Genomic DNA, 19,365 nt, shown 5'->3' on the forward strand with positions numbered 1-19,365 from the left:
AGACTTAACTCACAAAATTCCCAGTCCTGTTTTTAGCCTAATATGGCCTGTTGGTGCGCCAATGCAAAACAGATCGTCACTGAGGACTAGATGCTTAAAATGCAAGAACTGATTTGCTTTCTGCCACCAAACAGGCTGGAGAGAGTGAGGTTGGGGCAGGACTGGGGTGGGATGGGAAAGTTTGGAGCTTGGTCTTTTCAGGAGAGAATTGATGAATTTAGTCTTTTTTTTAATATTTCTTCTCTCTTTCCCTTCCGATGTGGACCGCAGTGTGGGAGCAACCCGCTTCCGGGCCTCACGAAGCAGGAAGATTGCTGCGGCAGCATCGGCACCTCCTGGGGCCAGACCAAGTGCCACAAATGCCCCCATCTGCAGTGTAAGCCTCCAGCCCTTTCCCCGCTCCCCCTCTCCTGGTGCCCTTCGGGGACCTCGCACCACCCAGCGATCCCCAGCGCAGGTTGCCCCAAATTCTGTGGGTGTACTCAGGGGTGGGCTTCAAAAATTTTAGCAAGGGGTTCTCTGCCCAGTTGCTGGGTGGGCTTGGCCATGGTGGGTGTGGCCTAGTCGGCCTCCTGCACCACGGCGGGTGTGTGTGTGTTTTTGCCCTCCCTGGGCTCTGGAGGCTTTCTTCGAGCCTCCGGGAGGGCGAAAACGGCCTCCCCAGGCTCCGGAGGCCCTTCCTGAACTTCCGGTAGGCCTGTTTTTCACTCTCCCCGAGCCTCCATATGCTCCTTGCTCTTACCTGCATCCCAAACCTGCTGGGAAGGGCGTGGTGGGGTGGGCGGGGCCGGCCCGGCCAGGAGTGGGATTTGGGGGTTCTCCGAACCGCACAGAATCTTAACTAGAGGTTCTCCCGAACCCCTGCGAACCCCCAACAGCCCACCCCTGGGTGCACTCCTTGCTTGACAAATGAAATTAATGAATAGAATAGAATAGAATAGAATAGAATAGAATAGAATAGAATAGAATAGAATAGAATAGAATAGAATAGAATAGAATAGAATAGAATAGAATAGTTGGCCAAGTGTGAGAGACTTGGCTAAGGCACTCCCCCCAATTTGTGCACGGCTTGTCCTGGGGCCCCCGTGGTCTCCCCCACCTCCCCGAGAGACCCTACATTCTTTAGCTTAGCTTACCACGCTGCCTCTCCACTCTGCTTGGATTTTAGCAGGGATGATTTTTAGCCCCTGAGCGAGGGAGACCTGTCCACAGCACCCACCCACCCCAAACTCACATGGGGCCTGCTCCAGGCCTTTCAGGGTCTCTCAAACCCCCTCTGAGACACCCCACCCTCCTTACTTTGTGCCTTGGTCCAACCTGCAGGATCGTTTTAACGACTGTAACCAGGAGTACCGGGATTGCGGTCATTGAGCCAAGCCGTCATGTGACATCGTGCTTAACGATCACTTTGCTCAATGACCAAGATTCCGGTCTCAATTGTGGTCGTAAGTTGAGAAAATACATATTTATTTATTTATTTATTTATTTATTTATTTATTTATTTATTTATTTATTTATTTATTTATTTATTTATTTATTTATTTATTTATTTATTTATTTATTTATTTATTTATTTATTTATTTCAATTTCTATACCGCCCTACTCCCAAAGGACTCAGGGCGGTGCACAGCCAAACAATAAAACACATCCATACAAAATTTAAAAGTAGAATAAAATCAAATTAAATAATTTTGGCTCCGACAAATTTAAAACCCCGAACTATTTAAAACCAATTTTAAAATTGAATGTATAAAATACTAAAAGATATTTAAAAATTAAAAATCTTTTATGAAAGAGGGAGAAAATTAGGCCAGGCCCGCCTGGTGAAATAATAAGGTCTTTAAAGCGCGGCGGAAGGTGTGCAGATCCGGGATCCTCCGTATGTCTGGGGGGAGCTCGTTCCAGATATGGATTTAATTATCCATGTATTAACAGCAGCTAGAATTGCATTTGCACAATATTGGAAAAGTGAAGAGATTCCTACTGAAGAGAAGGGGATTAGGAAAATATTCGAATGTGCAGAAATGAATAGACTAACAGTAGCAATTAAGGAGAAAGAACAAACTGATTATTATATGATATGGGAAGCATTTTACCAACGGTTAGAGAATAAAAAAAGGAAATTGGAAATGAAGGAAGAAGACAACAAGAAGAATAGAAAATACATTAAGATAGATAAGAATAAAATGGCAACTCATCACATGAGTATGACGAGAATAATCATGTTTAATGTTATTATTGTATTTGGATTAGAAGGTACGTTATGAAGGAAATGAAGAGTTACACAAGGTATAATTGTTCAATATATGTAATTTGTGGAAGGATGTTGTACAGAAATATTTGCACCCAGACAACACACCACTTAAGGAGAGATGAAATGTTTATATTTTTTTAAAATGGAAAATACTGTATTTTTCGGAGTATAAGACGCACCTTTTTCGCCCCAAAAAGAAGGTGAAAATCTGGGTGCGTCTTATACTCCGAATGTAGCCCCACCCAGCTTCTCAAACTTCAGAGGCTGAAAAAAACATCAGAAACGAAGCTTCAGAAAAGAAGCCCCCAAACAGAGCTTCAGAAAAGAAGCCCCAAAACAGAGCTTCAGAAAAAAAGCCTCCAAACAGAGCTTCAGAAAAAAAGCTCCCAAACAGAGCTTCAGAGGCTTTTTTTTCCTGAAGCTCTGTTTCGGAGGCTTTCAGAGGCAGGAAAAAAAGTTTTTTTCTGAAACAGAGTTTCAGAAGTTTCAGAGGCAGAAAAAAAAATAGCAGGGCACAGAGCTCACAACCAAGGAACCTGTTGCTAAAATTCACCTCTGGGAACAGCTGATTGGGGATATTCCGGGAGGCCGATCCACCTGCCAATCAGCTTTTTTCTTATTTTCCTCCCCAAAAACTAAGGTGCGTTTTATACTCCGATGCATTTTATACTCTGAAAAATACGGTAAATAAAAAAAAAAACTATAAAAGAAAAACAAAACTACCTGCCCAGCTGACCTACCTGTTAACAAGAATTGTGTACATTAAAGCGTATTCTGCAATAATGTCTTCGTGCAGTGTAAGTCTGTTGTTTCCAAAGTCGGCTGAAACAACATCCATGAACTGTGTAATGTTTTTTCTTTTTAAATTTAGGAGTTTGAAGAGAAACTGGTAAAGGAATGTGGAAGACTTAAACGCTCGCTGTGTACTCTTTTTTTTCCAGATCTGGGTGTGCAAAAGACGATGGGGAGCGATTGTCCGCAGGGATACAAGCGACTCAACAGCACTCACTGCCAGGGTAAGACTCCGCGATCACAGTGTGTATGTGTGTTCCACGCGAGTTTTGTGTTTGGAATTTGAATGTCGGTGAACTTGGAAATTAAAATCTGCTGTCACTGGTGCCCTTGCTTCCGATAATTTTGACCCTGAGTTCGAGTCCTGCATTCAGCTCTCCCTTTCTACTGGGGTGTGTGGTGCATGGGACTTGAGGTGGTCTCTTCATGGGGGATGAGTAACCCAGAGCGGTCTCAGGAGCAACTCCTTCTATCTTCTAAGTTTTGTTTTATAAAAATGTCAAATCAATGCACCTGGACGCCATACATTCTAGTACAAATGAAATTGATCAAATTAAACATTATTATTACATTCAATCAACTTACGTATTTCTAATAACAATACACATCTTTATTAGGTTAGAGCAGGGGTGAAATCCAGCAAGTTCTGACAGGTTCTGGAGAACCGGTAGTAGAAATTTTGAGCAGTTCGGAGAACCGGTAGCGGAAATTTTGAGTAGTTCGGAGAACCGGCAAATACCACCTCTGGCTGGCCCCAGATTGGGGTGGGAATGGAGATTTTGCAATATCCTTCCCCCAAGAGTGGAGAGGAAATGGGGATTTTGTAGTATCCTTCCCCTGCCACGCCCACTAAGCCACACCATGCCCACCAAGCCACGCCCACAGAACCGGTAGTAAAAAAATTGGGATTTCACCACTGGGTTAGAGTCTATCATTTTTCTGTTATTCTACCTATTTCTCATTATTACTTCCATTTTATCAAATAGAAATGTATACAATAATATTCCCTTTATTTCTATCACTTATTCTAGCTTTCAATCATCTCGCCCTATATTAAAAAGCTTTTTCTTTCTTTCCTGTTTTAACTTCTGATCATGTCACCTGCCTAAAAAAAAGAGGGGGGGGAAGAATAAAGAGGGAGAGAGAGAGAAAGACAATTCAGAGCAGCAACAGAAAAGTGGAATCATCCATCCATCATCTCTTGCCCGCTTTACACTTCAATTGCTATGCTTTAAAAGAGAGAGAGTGGAAAAAGGAAAGGCAAGTCAGAACAACAGTAAAGAAAAAAAGAAAAATCATCTATCCATCGTCTCTTGTCCGATTCAATACTTCAGTTGCTATGCCTTTTTTTTTTCTGACTTGCCTCCCACATTCCTCTCTTAAGTCTCCATCTATCTCTATTTTTTGGATGTCCAATCTAAGTCCTTCTGAATCTGGAGGATATTCGGAAATACAATGTTAGCAGAAGGAATACGACCAGACGGGAGTTTGAATTCCCGGGATCAGGCCTTCGATCCCACTCCCCTTCGCACAAGCTCAGAGAGCGGAAATCGCAAGAGCTACAGTGATTAAGTGTTATTTTTGGCCTTCTTTTCCCCCCACAGACATCAATGAGTGTGCCATGCAAGGTGTGTGCCAAGGAGGAGAGTGTTTGAACACCCAAGGAAGCTTCCGCTGCGCATGTAAACCGGGACACGTTTTGGGACCTTCGCGCACTCACTGTGTCCGTATGTATCTCAACAGGTTTGGAGGGTGGGGTGCATCTCTCTCTCTCTCTCTCTCTCTCTCTCTATCTTTCTCTTTCTATCTCTATCTGTCTCTTCTGTCTCTCTCTCTCTGTGTCTTCCTTTCCCTTTCTTTCTTTCTTTCTCTCTCTGTCTGTCTCTCTTTCTCTGTCTCTCTCTGTCTCTTTCTTTCTCTATCTGTCTCTGCCTCTCTCTCTCTCTCTCTGTCTTCCTTTCCCTTTCTTTCTTTCTTTCTCTGTGTCTCTCTCTTTTCTCTCTCTTTCTGTCTGTCTCTGTCTTTCTTTTTCTACCTCTACTTCTGCGTGTCTGTCTTTCTTTCCCTTTCTCTCTTTCTCTCTTTCTCTCTCTTTCTCTTTCTCTCTCTGCCTGTCTCTTCTGTCTCTCTCTCTGTCTTCCTTTAGTTTAGTTTAGTTTATTTGATTTGTATACCGCCCTACTCCCGAAGGACTCAGGGCGGTGAACAGCCAACAATAAAATACATAAATACACAAAATTTAAAAAACCCGATAAAATCAAATTAAACTTTTTGGCCGAGACAAATTAAAATACCCCAATAATTTAAAAACAGATTAAAATTTACATATTTAAAAAGGGAAGAGATCAGGCCAAGCCCGCTTGATGGAATAAAAAGGTCTTCACAGCACGGCGGAAGGAGCGCAGATCCGGGATCCTCCGTATCTCCGGGGGGAGCTCATTCCAGATGGTAGGTGCCCCCACAGAGAAGGCTCTCCCCCTAGGGGCCACCAGTCGACACTGTTTGGCCGACGGCACCCTGAGGAGCCCCTCTCTATGAGAGCGTACTGGCCGGTGGGAGGCTATTGGTGGTAGTAGGCGGTCCCGTAAATAACCAGGCCCTAAGCCATGGAGCGCTTTAAAGGTGGCAACCAAAACCTTGAAGCGCACCCGGAAGACCACCGGGAGCCAGTGCAGCTCGCGCAGGAGAGGTGTTACATGGGAGCGCCATGTCGCTCCCATTACCACCCGCGTGGCCGCACTCTGCGCCAGTTGGAGCCTCCGGGTGCTCCTCAAGGGGAGCCCCATGTAGAGAGCATTACAATAGTCCAGGCGGGAGGTGACGAGGGCATGAGTGACCGTGCGTAACGAGTCCCGATCCAGAAAGGATTCCTTTCCCTTTCTTTCTTTCTTTCTTTCTCTCTGTCTCTCTCTGTCTCTTTCTTTTTCTACCTCTATCTCTCTCTGTGTCTTCCTTTCCCTTTCTTTCTCTCTCTCTCTCTTTTCTCTCTGTCTTTCTCTGTCTCTCTCTTTTCTCTCTCCGTCTGTCTCTGTCTCTCTTTCTTTTTCTACCTCTCTCTCTCTCTCTGTCTTCCTTTCCCTTTCTTTCTCTCTCTCTTTTCTCTCTGTCTGTCTCTGTCTCTCTCTTTCTTTTTCTACCTCTACCTCTCTCTCTGTGTGTGTATGTGTGCCTGTCTTTCTTTCCCTTTCTTTCTTTCTGTCTCTCTCTCTCTCTCTCTGTCTCTCTCTTTCTTTCTCTACCTCTACCTCTCTCTATGTCTTCCTTTTTCTTTCTTTCTTTCTTTCTTTCTTTCTTTCTTTCTTTCTTTCTTTCTTTCTTTCTTTCTTTCTTTCTTTCTTTCTTCCTTTCTTTCTTTCTTTCTTTCTTTCTTTCTTTCTTTCTTGCTCTTGCTCTCTCTCTCTCTCTTCCTCCTCCTCCTTTTTCTTCTTCTACCCCCCCCCCCTGTCACTTGGAATAATGCATCCAGTTCTGGTCACCATGACATTAAAAAAATGGAAAAGAAGGACTAGGGGTGATGTGATAGTGGTCTTCCTATACTTGAGGGGCTGTCACGAAGATGAGGGGGACAACCTAGAATTAAGGAAAATTTTCCTGAATAGTTTGTCAGTGATTGAATAACAACTTTTGAAGGCAAGCTATTTCACTGGTTTATTGTTGTCACTGTCAAGAAATTTCTCCTTAGTTCTAGGTTGCTTCTCTCCTTGATTAGTTTCCATCCGTTGCTTCTTGTCCTGCCCTCAGGGGCTTTGGAGAATAGGTTGATTCCCACTCTTCTTTGGGGCAGCCCCTGAGATATTGGAAGATGCTCTCCTGTCTCCCCTACTCCTTCTTTTCTCTAGACTAGACATGCCCAATTCCTGCAGCCGTTCTTTATAAGTTTTAGCCTCCAGTCCCCTAATCGTCTTGGTTGCTCTTCTCTGCACTCTTTCCAGAGTCTCCACATCTCCACCGATGGCCAGCTGATTTTCGGGTGCCTGGCGCAGGGGTGGGGCGTATGCGGGAGACGCCCCCCTCCCTGTGGCCCGTTTTTGGTCCCAGGAGGCTTCGGGGAGGCTTACTAAGCCCAAAAGGGCCGCAGGAGATCGCACGTATATGCGCGAGGAGTGGGAGAGTGCTGAGCGGATCGCGCGCACATGCACCGGGGGTGGGGTCGGGGAAGCTCAGGGGGTCCTAATCTGTACCTGTACATTTTGTTTTTCTTGCCTAAATGTAAGGCTTTCCATTTCTCTCCATTGAATTTCATTTTGTTAGATAGGGCCCAGTGTTTAAGTCCTGTCAAAAGCCTTCTGTAACTTGAGCCTATTTTCTGGAGTGTTGGCTATTCCTGCCAGCTTGGTGTCGTCGGAAAATTTGATGAGTTCCCCTTCTATTCCATACTCTGGCGAAGCTGTGACAGAGCTCCGCAAGCTGGCAATGGATAATTATTGTATATTACTACACAAATTATAACTCATTATAAATGGCCTGAAATTGGGATAATAGCAGCAAAAAAAAAAGAACCTCAGATTTGGTGGCCTTGATTTAACACAGGTGTCTCAGTCTTACAACACACAACCCTTGTCACAATTGCATTGCTGCGCTTTGGGAAAGCAGGGGGGGCAGCCCAGGGGTGGGATTCAGGGCGAACCGATTGTTAATTTTAATCTGGTTCGCCGAACCGGTTGTTCCAAGGACTGGTTGACCCCGCCCACCCCTCCCTTCCCAGGAGTCTCCACGCGGCCCATTTTGGATGCCAGGTAAGTGCAAGGCGTGCGCAAAGGCTCTGGGAGGGCGAAAAACAGGCCTACTGAAGTCTGGAAACGGGCCTGTTTCTGGCCTCCGGAGGGCCTCTAGAGCCTGGGGAGGCCATTTTTGCCCTCCTGGAGGCTCAAGAAAAGCCTCCGGAGCCTGGGGAGGGCGAAAACATGCCCCACCCACTGTGGTGCAGGAGGCCAATTAGACCACACCCACCCAGGCAGCGAACCAGTTGCTGAAATTTTTCAACCCTACCCCTGGGGCAGCCCCTCTTTTTCCTGTTTACTTCTGCCTCCTCTGATGTCCCTCTCTGTCTCTCTTTTTTGGGGACGGCAGCAGAGAAAGCTGGGGAGAGGAGTCTGTGTTTCCGGCTGGTGAGTCCCGAGCAACAGTGCCAACATCCGCTGTCCACCAAGCTGACCCGCCAGACGTGCTGCTGCAGTGTGGGCAAAGCCTGGGGCGTCCATTGCGAGCGATGTCCGGCCGACGGAACGGGTGAGTCGAAGGGCAGATGGGGGAAGGACAGAAATGGCCATTGTCGGCTTCCTCAAACTCATCCGCTCGGATCTTGCTTCTCTGTCCTGTTTGTGGCTCGGACCGCCCTCTCCGTGTTCCTGCTGTCCTCGCTCGGTATTGTCTTTTGAACTATTTCTCTTGCTTGGAATGGGTTACAGGTAGTCCTCGACTTATAACAGTTCATTTAGGGACCATTCAAAGTTACAGGCACTGGAAAAAGTGACTGTTAGTGGGTGTTTTTCACACTTACAGCACTTATGAGCACACTTGGTAGCATCCTTATGATCCTGTGATCAAAATTCAGATGTCTGGCCACTGGTTCGTACTTATGACTGTTCCTGTGTCCTCAGGTTATGAGATCACCTTTTGCAACCTTCCGAGGTCGGTAAAATGAGGACCCAGATTGTTGGGGGCAATAGGCTGACTCTGTAAAGCATTGTGAAGCGGTATATAAGTGCTATTGCTATTTTCCTTCCTTCCTTCCTTCCTTCCTTCCCTCCTTCGTTCCTTCCTTCCTACTATTTTTTTTTTTTAAATTTGATTTATATGCCGCCCTTCTCCGGAGACTCAGGGCGGCTTACAATGTGCTCAGCAATAACCTTCATCCTTTTGTATATTTATACAAAGTCAGCTTATTGCCCCCACAAACTGGGTCCTCAATTTACCTACCTTAGAAAGGATGGAAGGCTGAGTCAACCTTGAGCCTGGGGAGATTCGAACCTGCAGTAATTGCAGGCAGCTGGTCTTAATAAGCTTAATAACAGGGTGCCTTAGACCACTGTACTACCAAGGCTCTCTATGGTGGCGCACTGGTTAGAATGCAGTATTGCAAGCAAATTCTGCCCACAGTCAGAAGTTCTTTCCATCCCTCACTCTCCCTCCCTGCTTTTCCTTCTTTCCCTTTTTGTCTTCTTTCTTTGTTCCTGCCTTTATTTTCTCTCTTTCCCTCCCTCCCTCCCTCCCTTCCTTCTTTGTGGTTAGAACTCAGAATTGCAAGCAAACTCTGGTCACAGTCAGGAGTTCAATCCTGACTGGTTCAAGGTCGACTCAGCCTTCTGTCCTTCCGAGGTGGGTAAAATGAGGACCCGGATTGTCGGGGGCAAGAAGCTGACCCTGTAAACCGCTTAGAGAGGGCTGTAAAACACTGTGAAGCGGTATATAAGTCTAAATTGCTACTCCTATATCCCTGTTTTGCCATATTGTCCTGGACATCGTCTCTTCCGTTGCCCATTTTCCAAAGCATCTCCCGTTTTTCCTTTCTCCTTCCTCTCGTTCTCCGCTCCTCCGTCCATTGCTTCACCACGCAAATCTTACCTGTAGGCTGACGGGCGTCTGACTGTCTCGTTTTTCCTCTCCCGGTTGAATAGTGGCGTTCCGAGAAATCTGCCCTGCGGGGAGAGGCTACCACATCCAAACCTTGCACCAAACTCTGACCATCCAAGGAGAGAGTGATTTCCTACTCCATATCCACCCGGATGCTACTAGCGACTTGCCACAACTGCGGCCGGAGCCCCCCACCCCTCCCGTCATGGACAGCGATTCCCAGGAAGCAGAAGGTTAGTTCACTCGCGCGGGAAGGTGAAGGGAGGGTCAGGGGCGCCTTCTCAAAATGGCTGCCTTGGCAGGGATGGCTGGTGCAATACAGGTAGTCCTCGGCTTACAGCAGTCCATTGAGTGACCGTTCGAAGTTACGACAACACTAAGAAAAGAGACTCGTGTCCATTTTTAACATTTATAATTTGCTGCATCCCCGTGGCTGCATAATCAAAATTCAAATGCTTGGCAACCGATTCATATTTATGACGGGTTGAAATGTCCCTGGGGTCACGTGATTCCCCCTTTTGTGACCTTCTGGCAAGCAAAGTCAATGGATTCATTCACTTAACAACTGTGTTGCTAACTTAGAGATTCACTTAACAGCTGTGGCAAGAAAGGTCGTAAAATGGGGTCAAAACTCACTTAGCAACTGTTTCCCTCAGCCACATCAATTTTGGGACTCAATGGTGGCCATAACTCGAGGACTACCTGTATTTTCCCCCTACAAATATTTTTCCTTTTTCTATTTTGTGTTTCTGTATTCTGCTTTTCTGCCAAATTTCGTTCCCTGATCCTTAATCTTGGCTACCCCAAACCAGGCATTGGTTCCATGGTTGGTTGTGATTTTAAAGTCAATTGACTTTTTCTGACTACTCCAATCTCAACTCAGCTGTAACAACAACGGTGTAAAAAGGGCCCTTTTTGCTTTTCATCTCTGCCACGTTTGCCCTTCAACAATATGAGGCCTAGAAACTTGGCTTTTCTTTTTTTGCAAAGCAAACCCTCCCAGATAAGGAAAAAAAAAACCTAAAGCTGAGATTTGAGACTTCTTTTCTTTCATTTGGATTAAAATTATAACTGGACCACGTCAAGATATTTTGGTTTCTGCCAAAAGGACGGATTTGAAAGCTGTTTTATAGGTTTGCAGTTAGTTATTTCACTTGGTTTACTGCCAAGCACCAAAAATCTAGTGATTTACTGCAGTCTTAAAGAAGAAAGAACATTTCTGGACATGCAGACATGTGTGTGTTTTTAAGATGCAGAGGAGTTATTTCTTTAAAAAAAATCACATTCTTGGACTTTATGATTGAAGAGGTGTGCTGTATGTGGAAAAACAAACAAACAAGTTTCTAGTCCCTGGAACTCCAGGAATGCCGCTTCGTTTGCAATCTCTCCAGCCAGAGAGGCAGCCCGTAAAAATAATATTTTGCTTAGCATTTTTTTTTATAAGCTTTTTGAAAAAGGTCACAATGGAACTGGATTGGAAAGGAAAGGAGGGATGGAGGAAAGGAGGAGGAAGGGAAGGAAGGAGGAAAGAAGGAAGGAAGGAGGGAAGGGAGGAAGGAAGGAGGAAGGGAAGGAAGGAAGGAAGGAACAAAGAAGGAAAGAAAGGAAGGAACAAAGAAGGAAAGAAAGGAAGGAAGGGAAAGAAGGAGGAAGGGAGGGAAGGGAAGGAAGAGAGGAAGGAAGGAGGAAGCCAACAAAGGGAAGGAAGGAAGGAATGAGAGGAAGGAAGGAGGCCTAGCCTAAATGGTTTTAAATTGGGATTTTAAAATTTTATAGACTTGGGGTTTTAAATTGGGAGGCCGGATTGATTTAATCTCTTTTAATTATCTTAACTTTTATATTGTATGTATTTTAATTTTGGCTGTTCACCGCCCTGAGTCCCTTTTGGGAGAAGGGTGGTATACAAGTTAAATTAATAAATAAATAAAATAAATAAGGAAGGAAAGGGAGGAAGGAGGAAGGGAAGGAAGGAAGGAGGAAAGAAAGGGAGGAAGGAAAGGGAGGAGGGAGGGAGGAGAAAGGAAAGGAAGGAAAGGAAGGAAGGAGAAAGGAAAGGAAGGAAGGAGGAAGGAAAGAGGAAGGAAAGAATGTAATTTCAGCCATGGATGAAAGCTAATTAAGGAGAAAACCATGCTAGAAATAAGGAGGGATTTCCTGACCATGAGAACAACAGCAGGTAGTCCTCGACTTACAACAGTTTTTTAGTGACTCCTCGAAGTTACAGCAACACTGAAACGTGTGATTTATGACCGTTTTTCACACTTAGGATCGTTACGGCATCTCCATGTTCACGTGATGAAAATTGAGATATTTATGACGTCTGCAGTGTCCCGGGGGCCATGCCATCCCCTTTTGCGACCATCTGACGAGCAAAGTCGATGGGGAAGCCTGATTCACTTAACAACCATGTACCTAATGGAAGAATGGCAGTGATTCACTTAACAACCGTGGCAAGGAAGGTCATCAAATGGATCAAAATTCACTGCATGGCCCATTTCCCGACTTCCGGTGGACCCAGAAAGCCCGTTTTTTTGCCCTCCCCAGACTCCAGAAGCTTTCTAGGAGCCTGGGGAGGGTGAAAACTATCTTCCCCACCTCTGGAGGCCAGAAACAGCTCATTTCCTGATTTCCGGTGGGCCCGGAAGGGCCGAAAATCAGGTGGCTGGCGCGTGCATGCGTGCTAGGGCAACGCTCACGTGCCCACAGATATGGCTCCGTGTGCCACCTGTGGCACGCGTGCTGTAGGTTCGCCATCACGGGTATAGAGTTTCCTGCCTGATCGGGGTTGGACTAGAAGACCTCCAAGGTCCCTTCCAACTCTGTGATTCTGTTATTCCTAATTGTTTAAATCACGGTGTACGTTCACACAGGCGTTACATTCTCATCTAAAAGTTCTAATCCTCATCCTATCTCTTCGTTTATGTTTTGCAGCTGTGACTCCAGCGACGGTAAGTGTGAGACCCACCGAAGAACCATGGAAGAGGTGGGGAAAAAAAAACAACCTGTGAAAAAAATAAATGAATGGCCCTCTTCAAATATAACGCCATCTCAGATAGTTGTTGATTGGAACTAGAGCCACCAGGAGATGATAGGAGGGGGGGTCTCCAGTGGTCATTTGAATGCTTTTCAACCTATTCTCCAAAGCACCTGAAGTCCAGACAAGAAGCGATGGGTGGAAACTATTCAAGGAGAGAAGCAACCTAGAACTAAGGAGAAATTTCCTGACAGTGAGGACAATTAACCAGTGGAACAGCCTGCCACCAGAAGTTGTGAATGCTCCATCACTGGAGGCTTTCCAGAAGAGATTGGACAACCATTTGTGTGAAATGGTATAGGGCCGTGGTGGGAAACCACAGGTGCCACGCAGATCCCTCTCTGGACACATTAGCTGTTGCCCCAGCTCAGCTTCACCGCGCATGCCCATGTGACTCCCGCCGCCCAGTTGATTTTCAGGTCTCTGTCGGACATGGGGGGGGCATGTGGGAGATATGCGCTCATGAGCGGGGCCGGAGAGAGCGCCGGGGGGGGGGTCATGCCCGGATTGCTTTATGGGTTATAAGTGCAGCGAGGCCTACTAGGCCCAAAATGGGGCACGGGGGAGGGGTGCGGTGTAGCCCCCTCGTGGCCTATTTTTTCCTCCCAGGAGGGTTCAGGGAGGCCTCCTAGGCCCAAAATGGGGTGGGGGGGGTCGCACGCACATTACATCATGGGTACGGGCGTGCTGTCATATGCGCACACAACAACAAAAAGGTTAGCCATCATTGGTATAGGGTCTCCAATAGGGGTTCGACTAGAAGACCTCCGAGGTCCCTTCAAACTCTGTTATTCTGTTCTTTTTTTTTTTCCCCAAAAGGAAAGATTTTGGGCATAATCTCCTCTATTTACATGGATAGAATGGAATGGAATGGAATGGAATGGAATGGAATGGAATGGAATGGAATAGAATAGAATAGAATAGAATAGAATAGAATAGAATAGAATAGAATAGAATAGAATAGAATAGAATAGAATAGAATAGAATAGAATAGAATAGAATAGAATAGAATAGAATAGAATAGAATAGAATTCTTTATTGGCCAAGTGTGATTGGATGCACAAGGAATTTGTCTTTGGTGCACACGCTCTCAGTGTACATAAAAGAAAAGATACATTCATCAAGAATCATAAGGTACAACACTTAATTATAGTCATAGGTTACAAATAAGCAATTAGGAAAGAATATAAATATAAGTCTAAGGATACCAGCAACAAGGTTACCAGTCATGCAGTCATAAGTGGGAGGAGATGGGTTGTGGGAACGATGAGAAGATTAATAGTAGTGCAGACTTAGTAAATAGTTTGACAGTGTTGAGAGAATTATTTGTTTAGCAGAGTGATGGCTTTTGGGGAAAAAACTGTCCTTGTGTCTAGTTGTTCTGATGTGCAGTGCTCTATAGCGTCGTTTTGAGGGTAGGAGTTGAAACAGTTGATGTCCAGGATGCGAGGGGTCTGTAGATATTTTCCCAGCCCTCTTTTTGACTCGTGCAGTATACAGGTCCTCCATGGAAAGCAGGTTGGTAGCCATGGTTTTTTCAGCAGTTCTAATTCTCCTCTGAAGTCCGAGTCTGCCTTGTTGGGTTGCAGAGCCAAACCAGACAGTTATGGAGGTGCAGATGACAGACTCAATCATTCCTTTGTAGAACTGGATCAGCAGCTCTTTGGGCAGTTTGAGCTTCGTGAGTTGACGCAGAAAGAACATTCTTTATTGTACTTTTTTGATGACGCTTTTGATGTTGGCTGTCCATTTTTGGTCTTGCGATATGGTAGAACCAAGAAATTTTAAAGGTCTCTAACTGTTGATACTGTGTTGTCTAGAATTGTGAGAGATGGAAGTACGGAAGGATTTCTCCTAAAGTCCACCACCATTTCTACGGTTTTGAGTGTGTTCAGTTCCAGATTGTTCCAGTCACACCACGAGGCTAGTCGTTCAACCTCCCGTCTGTTTGTGGATTCATCATTGTCTCGAATGAGTCCGATCACTGTTGTGCCATCTGCGAACTTCAGTAGTTTAACAGATGGATCATTAGAGATGCAGTCATTGGTATACAGAGAGAAGAGAAGTGGGGAGAGCACGCAGCCTTGAGGGACCCCTGTGCTAATTGAATGACAAGGTTGCAAATCCCAGGGTTAAGCGATCCCCACTTTCCGACAAGCAAAACTCCACGGAGAAAACCAGATTCACTGAACAAACCTTTTTACTAACTTAGCCACTGCAGGGATTCACTTAACAACCCGTGGCAAGAAAGGTCGTAAAGTGGGGCAAAGCTCCCTTAACAAATGTGTCTCACTTAACGACAGAAATTTGGGGCTGAATTTCGGTTGTAAATTGAGGACTACCTGTATTTATGACGGTTGCCGTATCTCCTGACCAGCAAAGTCAGTGGGTAATTCACTTCACAAATGGGCAAATAACTTAACAACGGCCATTATTCATTTAACAGCAACATCGAGGAAGGTCGTAAAATGAGACAAAACTCAATGTCTCATTTAGCAGCATAGATTTCGGGCTCAATCGAGGCCCTAAGCCATGTATCTTGTCTTCCTGTTCATTGTGTTCTTCTCTTTCCTTCTCAACCTCTCCAGTTGCCCAGAGAAACGACGGTTTCGGAAGAGCAGGGAGTATTTTTTGGCAACACCCCAACTTTGGGTCCTCGGTACCCCGGTGAGTGAATGAAAAACACTTCTCTGTACTGTTTCCCCCAGCCTCGTTTGAGGGCATTTTCAATGGTTGCAGGAACTGGGCCTGGCTAGTCTAGTGAAGAGAAGGACCAGGGGAGGCAGGATAGCATCTTCCAATATTTGAGGGGCTGCCCCAGAGAGGAGGAAGGGGGTCCAGCTATTTTCCAAGGCACCCGAAGGCCAGACAAGGAAGAATGGATGGAAACTGAACAAGGAGAGATTCAACCTGGAAATAAGGAGAAATTTCCTGACAGTGAGAACCATCAACTCATGGAAGAGAAGTTGCCTTCGGAAGTTGTGGGAGCTTCATCACTGGAGGCTTTCAAGAAGAGACTGGACTGCCATCTGTCAGAAATGGTGTAGGGTCTCCTGCTTGGGCGGGGGGTTGGACTAGATGACCTCCAAGGTCCCTTGCAACTCTGTTCATCTGTTAAAGTGAACTTTATAATGCCTTGCTAAGACACCAATTGGAATAGGCCATCCAGTTTTGGTCACCACACTATAAAAAGGATGTGGAGACTCTAGAAAGAGTGCAGAGAAGAGCAAGCAGGATGATTAGGGGACTGGAGACTAAAATATACAATGAACAGATGCAGGAACTGGACGTGGCTACTCTAGTGAAGAGAAGGACCAGGGGAGACAGGATAGCAGTTTATCCAATATTTGAGGGGCTGCCACAGAGAGGAGGAAGGGGGCCAAGCTATTTTCCAAAACACCTTTGAAGGCCAGACAAGGAATAATGGATGGAAACTGATCAAGGAGAGATTCAACCTGAAAATAAGAAGGAATTTTCTGACGGTGAGAGCAATCAACCCATGGAAGAGAAGTTGCCTTCGGAAGTTGTGGGAGCTTCATCCCTGGAGGCTTTCAAGAAGAGACTGGACTGCCATTTGTCAGAAATGATGTAGGGTCTCCTGCTAGGGTGGGGGGGGGTTTGGACTAGATGACCTCCAAGGTCCCTTCCAACTCTGTTCATCTATTAATCTTTGCAGTGGTGATCACGAAGCCCACCGTCGCGGTCGTGGTGAAGTACCCCGAAGAGGAGCGAATGGATGAATTTTACATGCCCCCAACTCAAGAGACAGGTAAGCACCATAGTCCCAGATCATTGTTTCCCCCGTCTTCTTTTTCTGAAAAGAATTGTTTTTTAAAAAAAAAAATACAGGTAGTCCTTGACTTACAACCATTCATTTAGTGACTTCGAAGTTACAACGGCACTGAAAAAAGTGACTTATGACCATTTTTCATACTTATGACCATTTCACATGATTTATATTCGGATGCTTGACAGCTGACTCATAGTTATGACGGTTGCAGCATCCCGGGTTCACCCAATCCTCTTTTGCAACCTTCTGACAAGCAATATAAGTCAGTAGAGAAACCAGGCTCATACTACCATATGTGTGTCCACATATGTGCAGAAGCCAAAAGATACTGGAGTAAAATCCACAGATGGTTGGAAAAAATGATAAAAAAAAAAAACATAGATTTTAAACCAGATATTTATTTTTTTTAATTTGATTTATATGCCGCCCTTCTCCGGAGACTCAGGGCGGCTTACAATGTGCTCAGCAATAGCCTTCATCTTTTTGTATATTTATACAAAGTCAGCTTATTGCCCCCACAATCTGGGTCCTCAATTTACCTACCTTAGAAAGGATGGAAGGCTGAGTCAACCTTGAGCCTGGCGAGATTCGAACCTGCAGTAATTGCAGGCAGCTGGTCTTAATAACAGGGTGCTTTAGACCACTGTACTACCAAAGCTTATTGGGGATTGTACCTGAAATATATAATAAGAGAATTGAGATATCTGATTGTGAATGTATTAACAGCAGCTAGAATTGTGTTTGCTAAAAATTGGAAAAATGAGAAAATACCAACGCAAGATGAAGTTATTAAGAAAATCATGGAATGTGCTGAAATGAGCAAATTGACATTTGAAATTAAAGAACAAGAAGATAAAACAATATTATAAAATATGGGACTTATTTTATCAATGGTTAGATAAAAAAATAAGGAAATGAAAGAAGATAGAGATTTTTTTATAATATAAGAATTGTAGAACTATATAAAATACGACATAAAGATGTATTATTATTATTAGATCGATTTAGGATGATGAAATGAATGTTATAATATAAATTAACTCAAATCGTAGAATATTTTGTATAAAATGAGGGAAGAATAGTTAGTCAAATAAATGATTAACGAGGATAATAATACATAGATATATATTAGATTGATAATTACGTAAAATAAGGTAAATGGTAAGCTATGAATATGGTGAAGATGCACAAAAGACTAGTAACCAACCGACACACTGTGTGTAACTAAAGATAGGTTTATGTTTTTATGTATGTTTGTTTAAAAATAAAAAAAATTCTGAAAAAAAAAAGTCAGTGGAGAAACCAGATTCATTTAACGACCCCGTGGCTAATTTAAGGACGGCAGGGATTCGCTTAACAAATGTGTCGAAAGTCGCCGAACAGATTTCTCGCTTAACCACCGTGACGTACCACGTTGATTGTTGTGACTGCAGGGCTGCAGCCACGGTTGTAAGCGCGAGGAAAAGTTGCAAGCCGCTTTTTTTTTTTCCAGCCTTGTTGTAACGTGCAACGGTCGTTAAAGCGAGTCGAGAATGATCTGTATGTAGGTTTCTTGTCGTTTGGCACCTTGGGCCTGAGTTTGAAGGCTCGGCGTTGAGTTGTTCAATTGATGGAGCGATTTGTGGCTGTGTCCAACGATTTTTTTTCTCCCCCCCCCCCCAACGCAGAGGTGGACATTTGCAAGTTGAACCGTAACATCTGTAGCCACGGTGAGTGCATCCCAACCAGATCCGGATTCACCTGCCAGTGTTACCAAGGTTATCGGTGGCATCCTCAGCACAGGTATTGCGTAGGTAAGAGGCAGCTTCCTTCAAACGTTTGAGCTTGAGCAGGAGGTTCAGTCGGAATAGATCTGGAGGGGACTTTGGAGGTCTTCTAGTCCAACCCCCTACTCAAGCAGGAGATCCTATACCAGTGATGGCTAACCTTTTTGCTATCACGTGCCAGGAGTGAGGAGGGGGTTGTGCCCACATCCATAATTCTATGCGCCCTGCCCCCCCCATGCTCCCCACGCTCCTGGCACACGATGGCACGGTAGGCCTGTTTTTTGCTCTCTCCAGCCCTCAGAGCCTTTCTAGGAGTCTGGGGAGGGCAAAAATGGCCCCCCGCCCCCCCGGAGGCCAAAAACAGCCCGTTTGCCAATTTCCAGGGGGACCGGAAGGCCCATTTTTGCTCTTCCCCAAACCTCCAGAGCCTTTCTAGGAATCTGGGGAGGGCAAAAATGGCCTCCCCTCCCCCGGAGGCCGGAAACGGCCCATTTGCCAACTTCTGCTCCGTTTCTGGCCTCCTGAGGGCCTCTGGGGGATGGGGAAGGCCATTTTCGCCCTCCCCAGACTCCTAGAAAGGCTCTGGAGGCTGGGGAGAGAGACCAGTACGCTCCCATAGAGAGGGGCTCCTCAGGGTGCTGTCGGTCAAACAGTGTCGACTGGCGGCCCCCAGGGGGAGAGCCTTCTCTGTGGGGGCACCTGCCATCTGGAACGAGCTCCCCCCGGAGATACGGAGGATTCCGGATCTGTGCACTTTCCACCGTGCCCTCAAAACATTCCTATTCCAGCAGGCTGGTCTGGCCTAACTTCCCTTTTAAATTGCTATTTTTAAATTTGTCTGATAAATTGGGGTGTTTTAAATTTGTTTTGGGCCAAAGTATTTAATGTATTTTAAATGGTTTTTAACGTTTGTATTATGTGTATTTTATCTTTTGGCTGTTCACCGCCCTGAGTCCTTCGGGAGTAGGGCGGTATATAAATTTAATTAATTAATTAATTAATTAATTAATTAATAATAATAATAATAATAATAATAATAATAATAATAATAATAATAATAATAATAATAATAATAATAATAAGGCCTTCCCCACCACCAACCCCCGAGATCCTCCGGAGGCAGGAAACAGCCTGTTTCCCTACTTCTGATGGGCC

At 45.1% G+C, this 19,365-nt stretch overlaps 1 protein-coding gene across 3 annotated transcripts in view; it reads left to right on the forward strand.

Annotated features, from left to right (window-relative positions):
• Positions 1-19,365, forward strand: part of LTBP3 (latent transforming growth factor beta binding protein 3) — a 65,508-nt gene that overhangs the window by 22,094 nt on the left and 24,049 nt on the right. For 2 of the 3 annotated variants that reach the window (XM_087880969.1, XM_087880968.1), the window contains exons 4-12: positions 271-376; positions 3,197-3,271; positions 4,652-4,774; positions 8,121-8,276; positions 9,665-9,853; positions 12,552-12,568; positions 15,243-15,321; positions 16,331-16,423; positions 18,112-18,237. In XM_087880969.1, the coding sequence (XP_087737095.1) occupies positions 271-376; positions 3,197-3,271; positions 4,652-4,774; positions 8,121-8,276; positions 9,665-9,853; positions 12,552-12,568; positions 15,243-15,321; positions 16,331-16,423; positions 18,112-18,237 (964 nt within the window). Of the gene's footprint in view, positions 1-270; positions 377-3,196; positions 3,272-4,651; positions 4,775-8,117; positions 8,277-9,664; positions 9,854-12,551; positions 12,569-15,242; positions 15,322-16,330; positions 16,424-18,111; positions 18,238-19,365 lie in introns of all 3 variants that reach the window. The other variant, XM_087880967.1, reaches the window with a different exon arrangement.

The sequence above is a fragment of the Pantherophis guttatus genome, chromosome 18 (assembly GCF_059756535.1).
Source record: "Pantherophis guttatus breed Tessera chromosome 18, ASM5975653v1, whole genome shotgun sequence".
In the NCBI taxonomy this organism is placed as follows: domain Eukaryota; kingdom Metazoa; phylum Chordata; class Lepidosauria; order Squamata; family Colubridae; genus Pantherophis; species Pantherophis guttatus.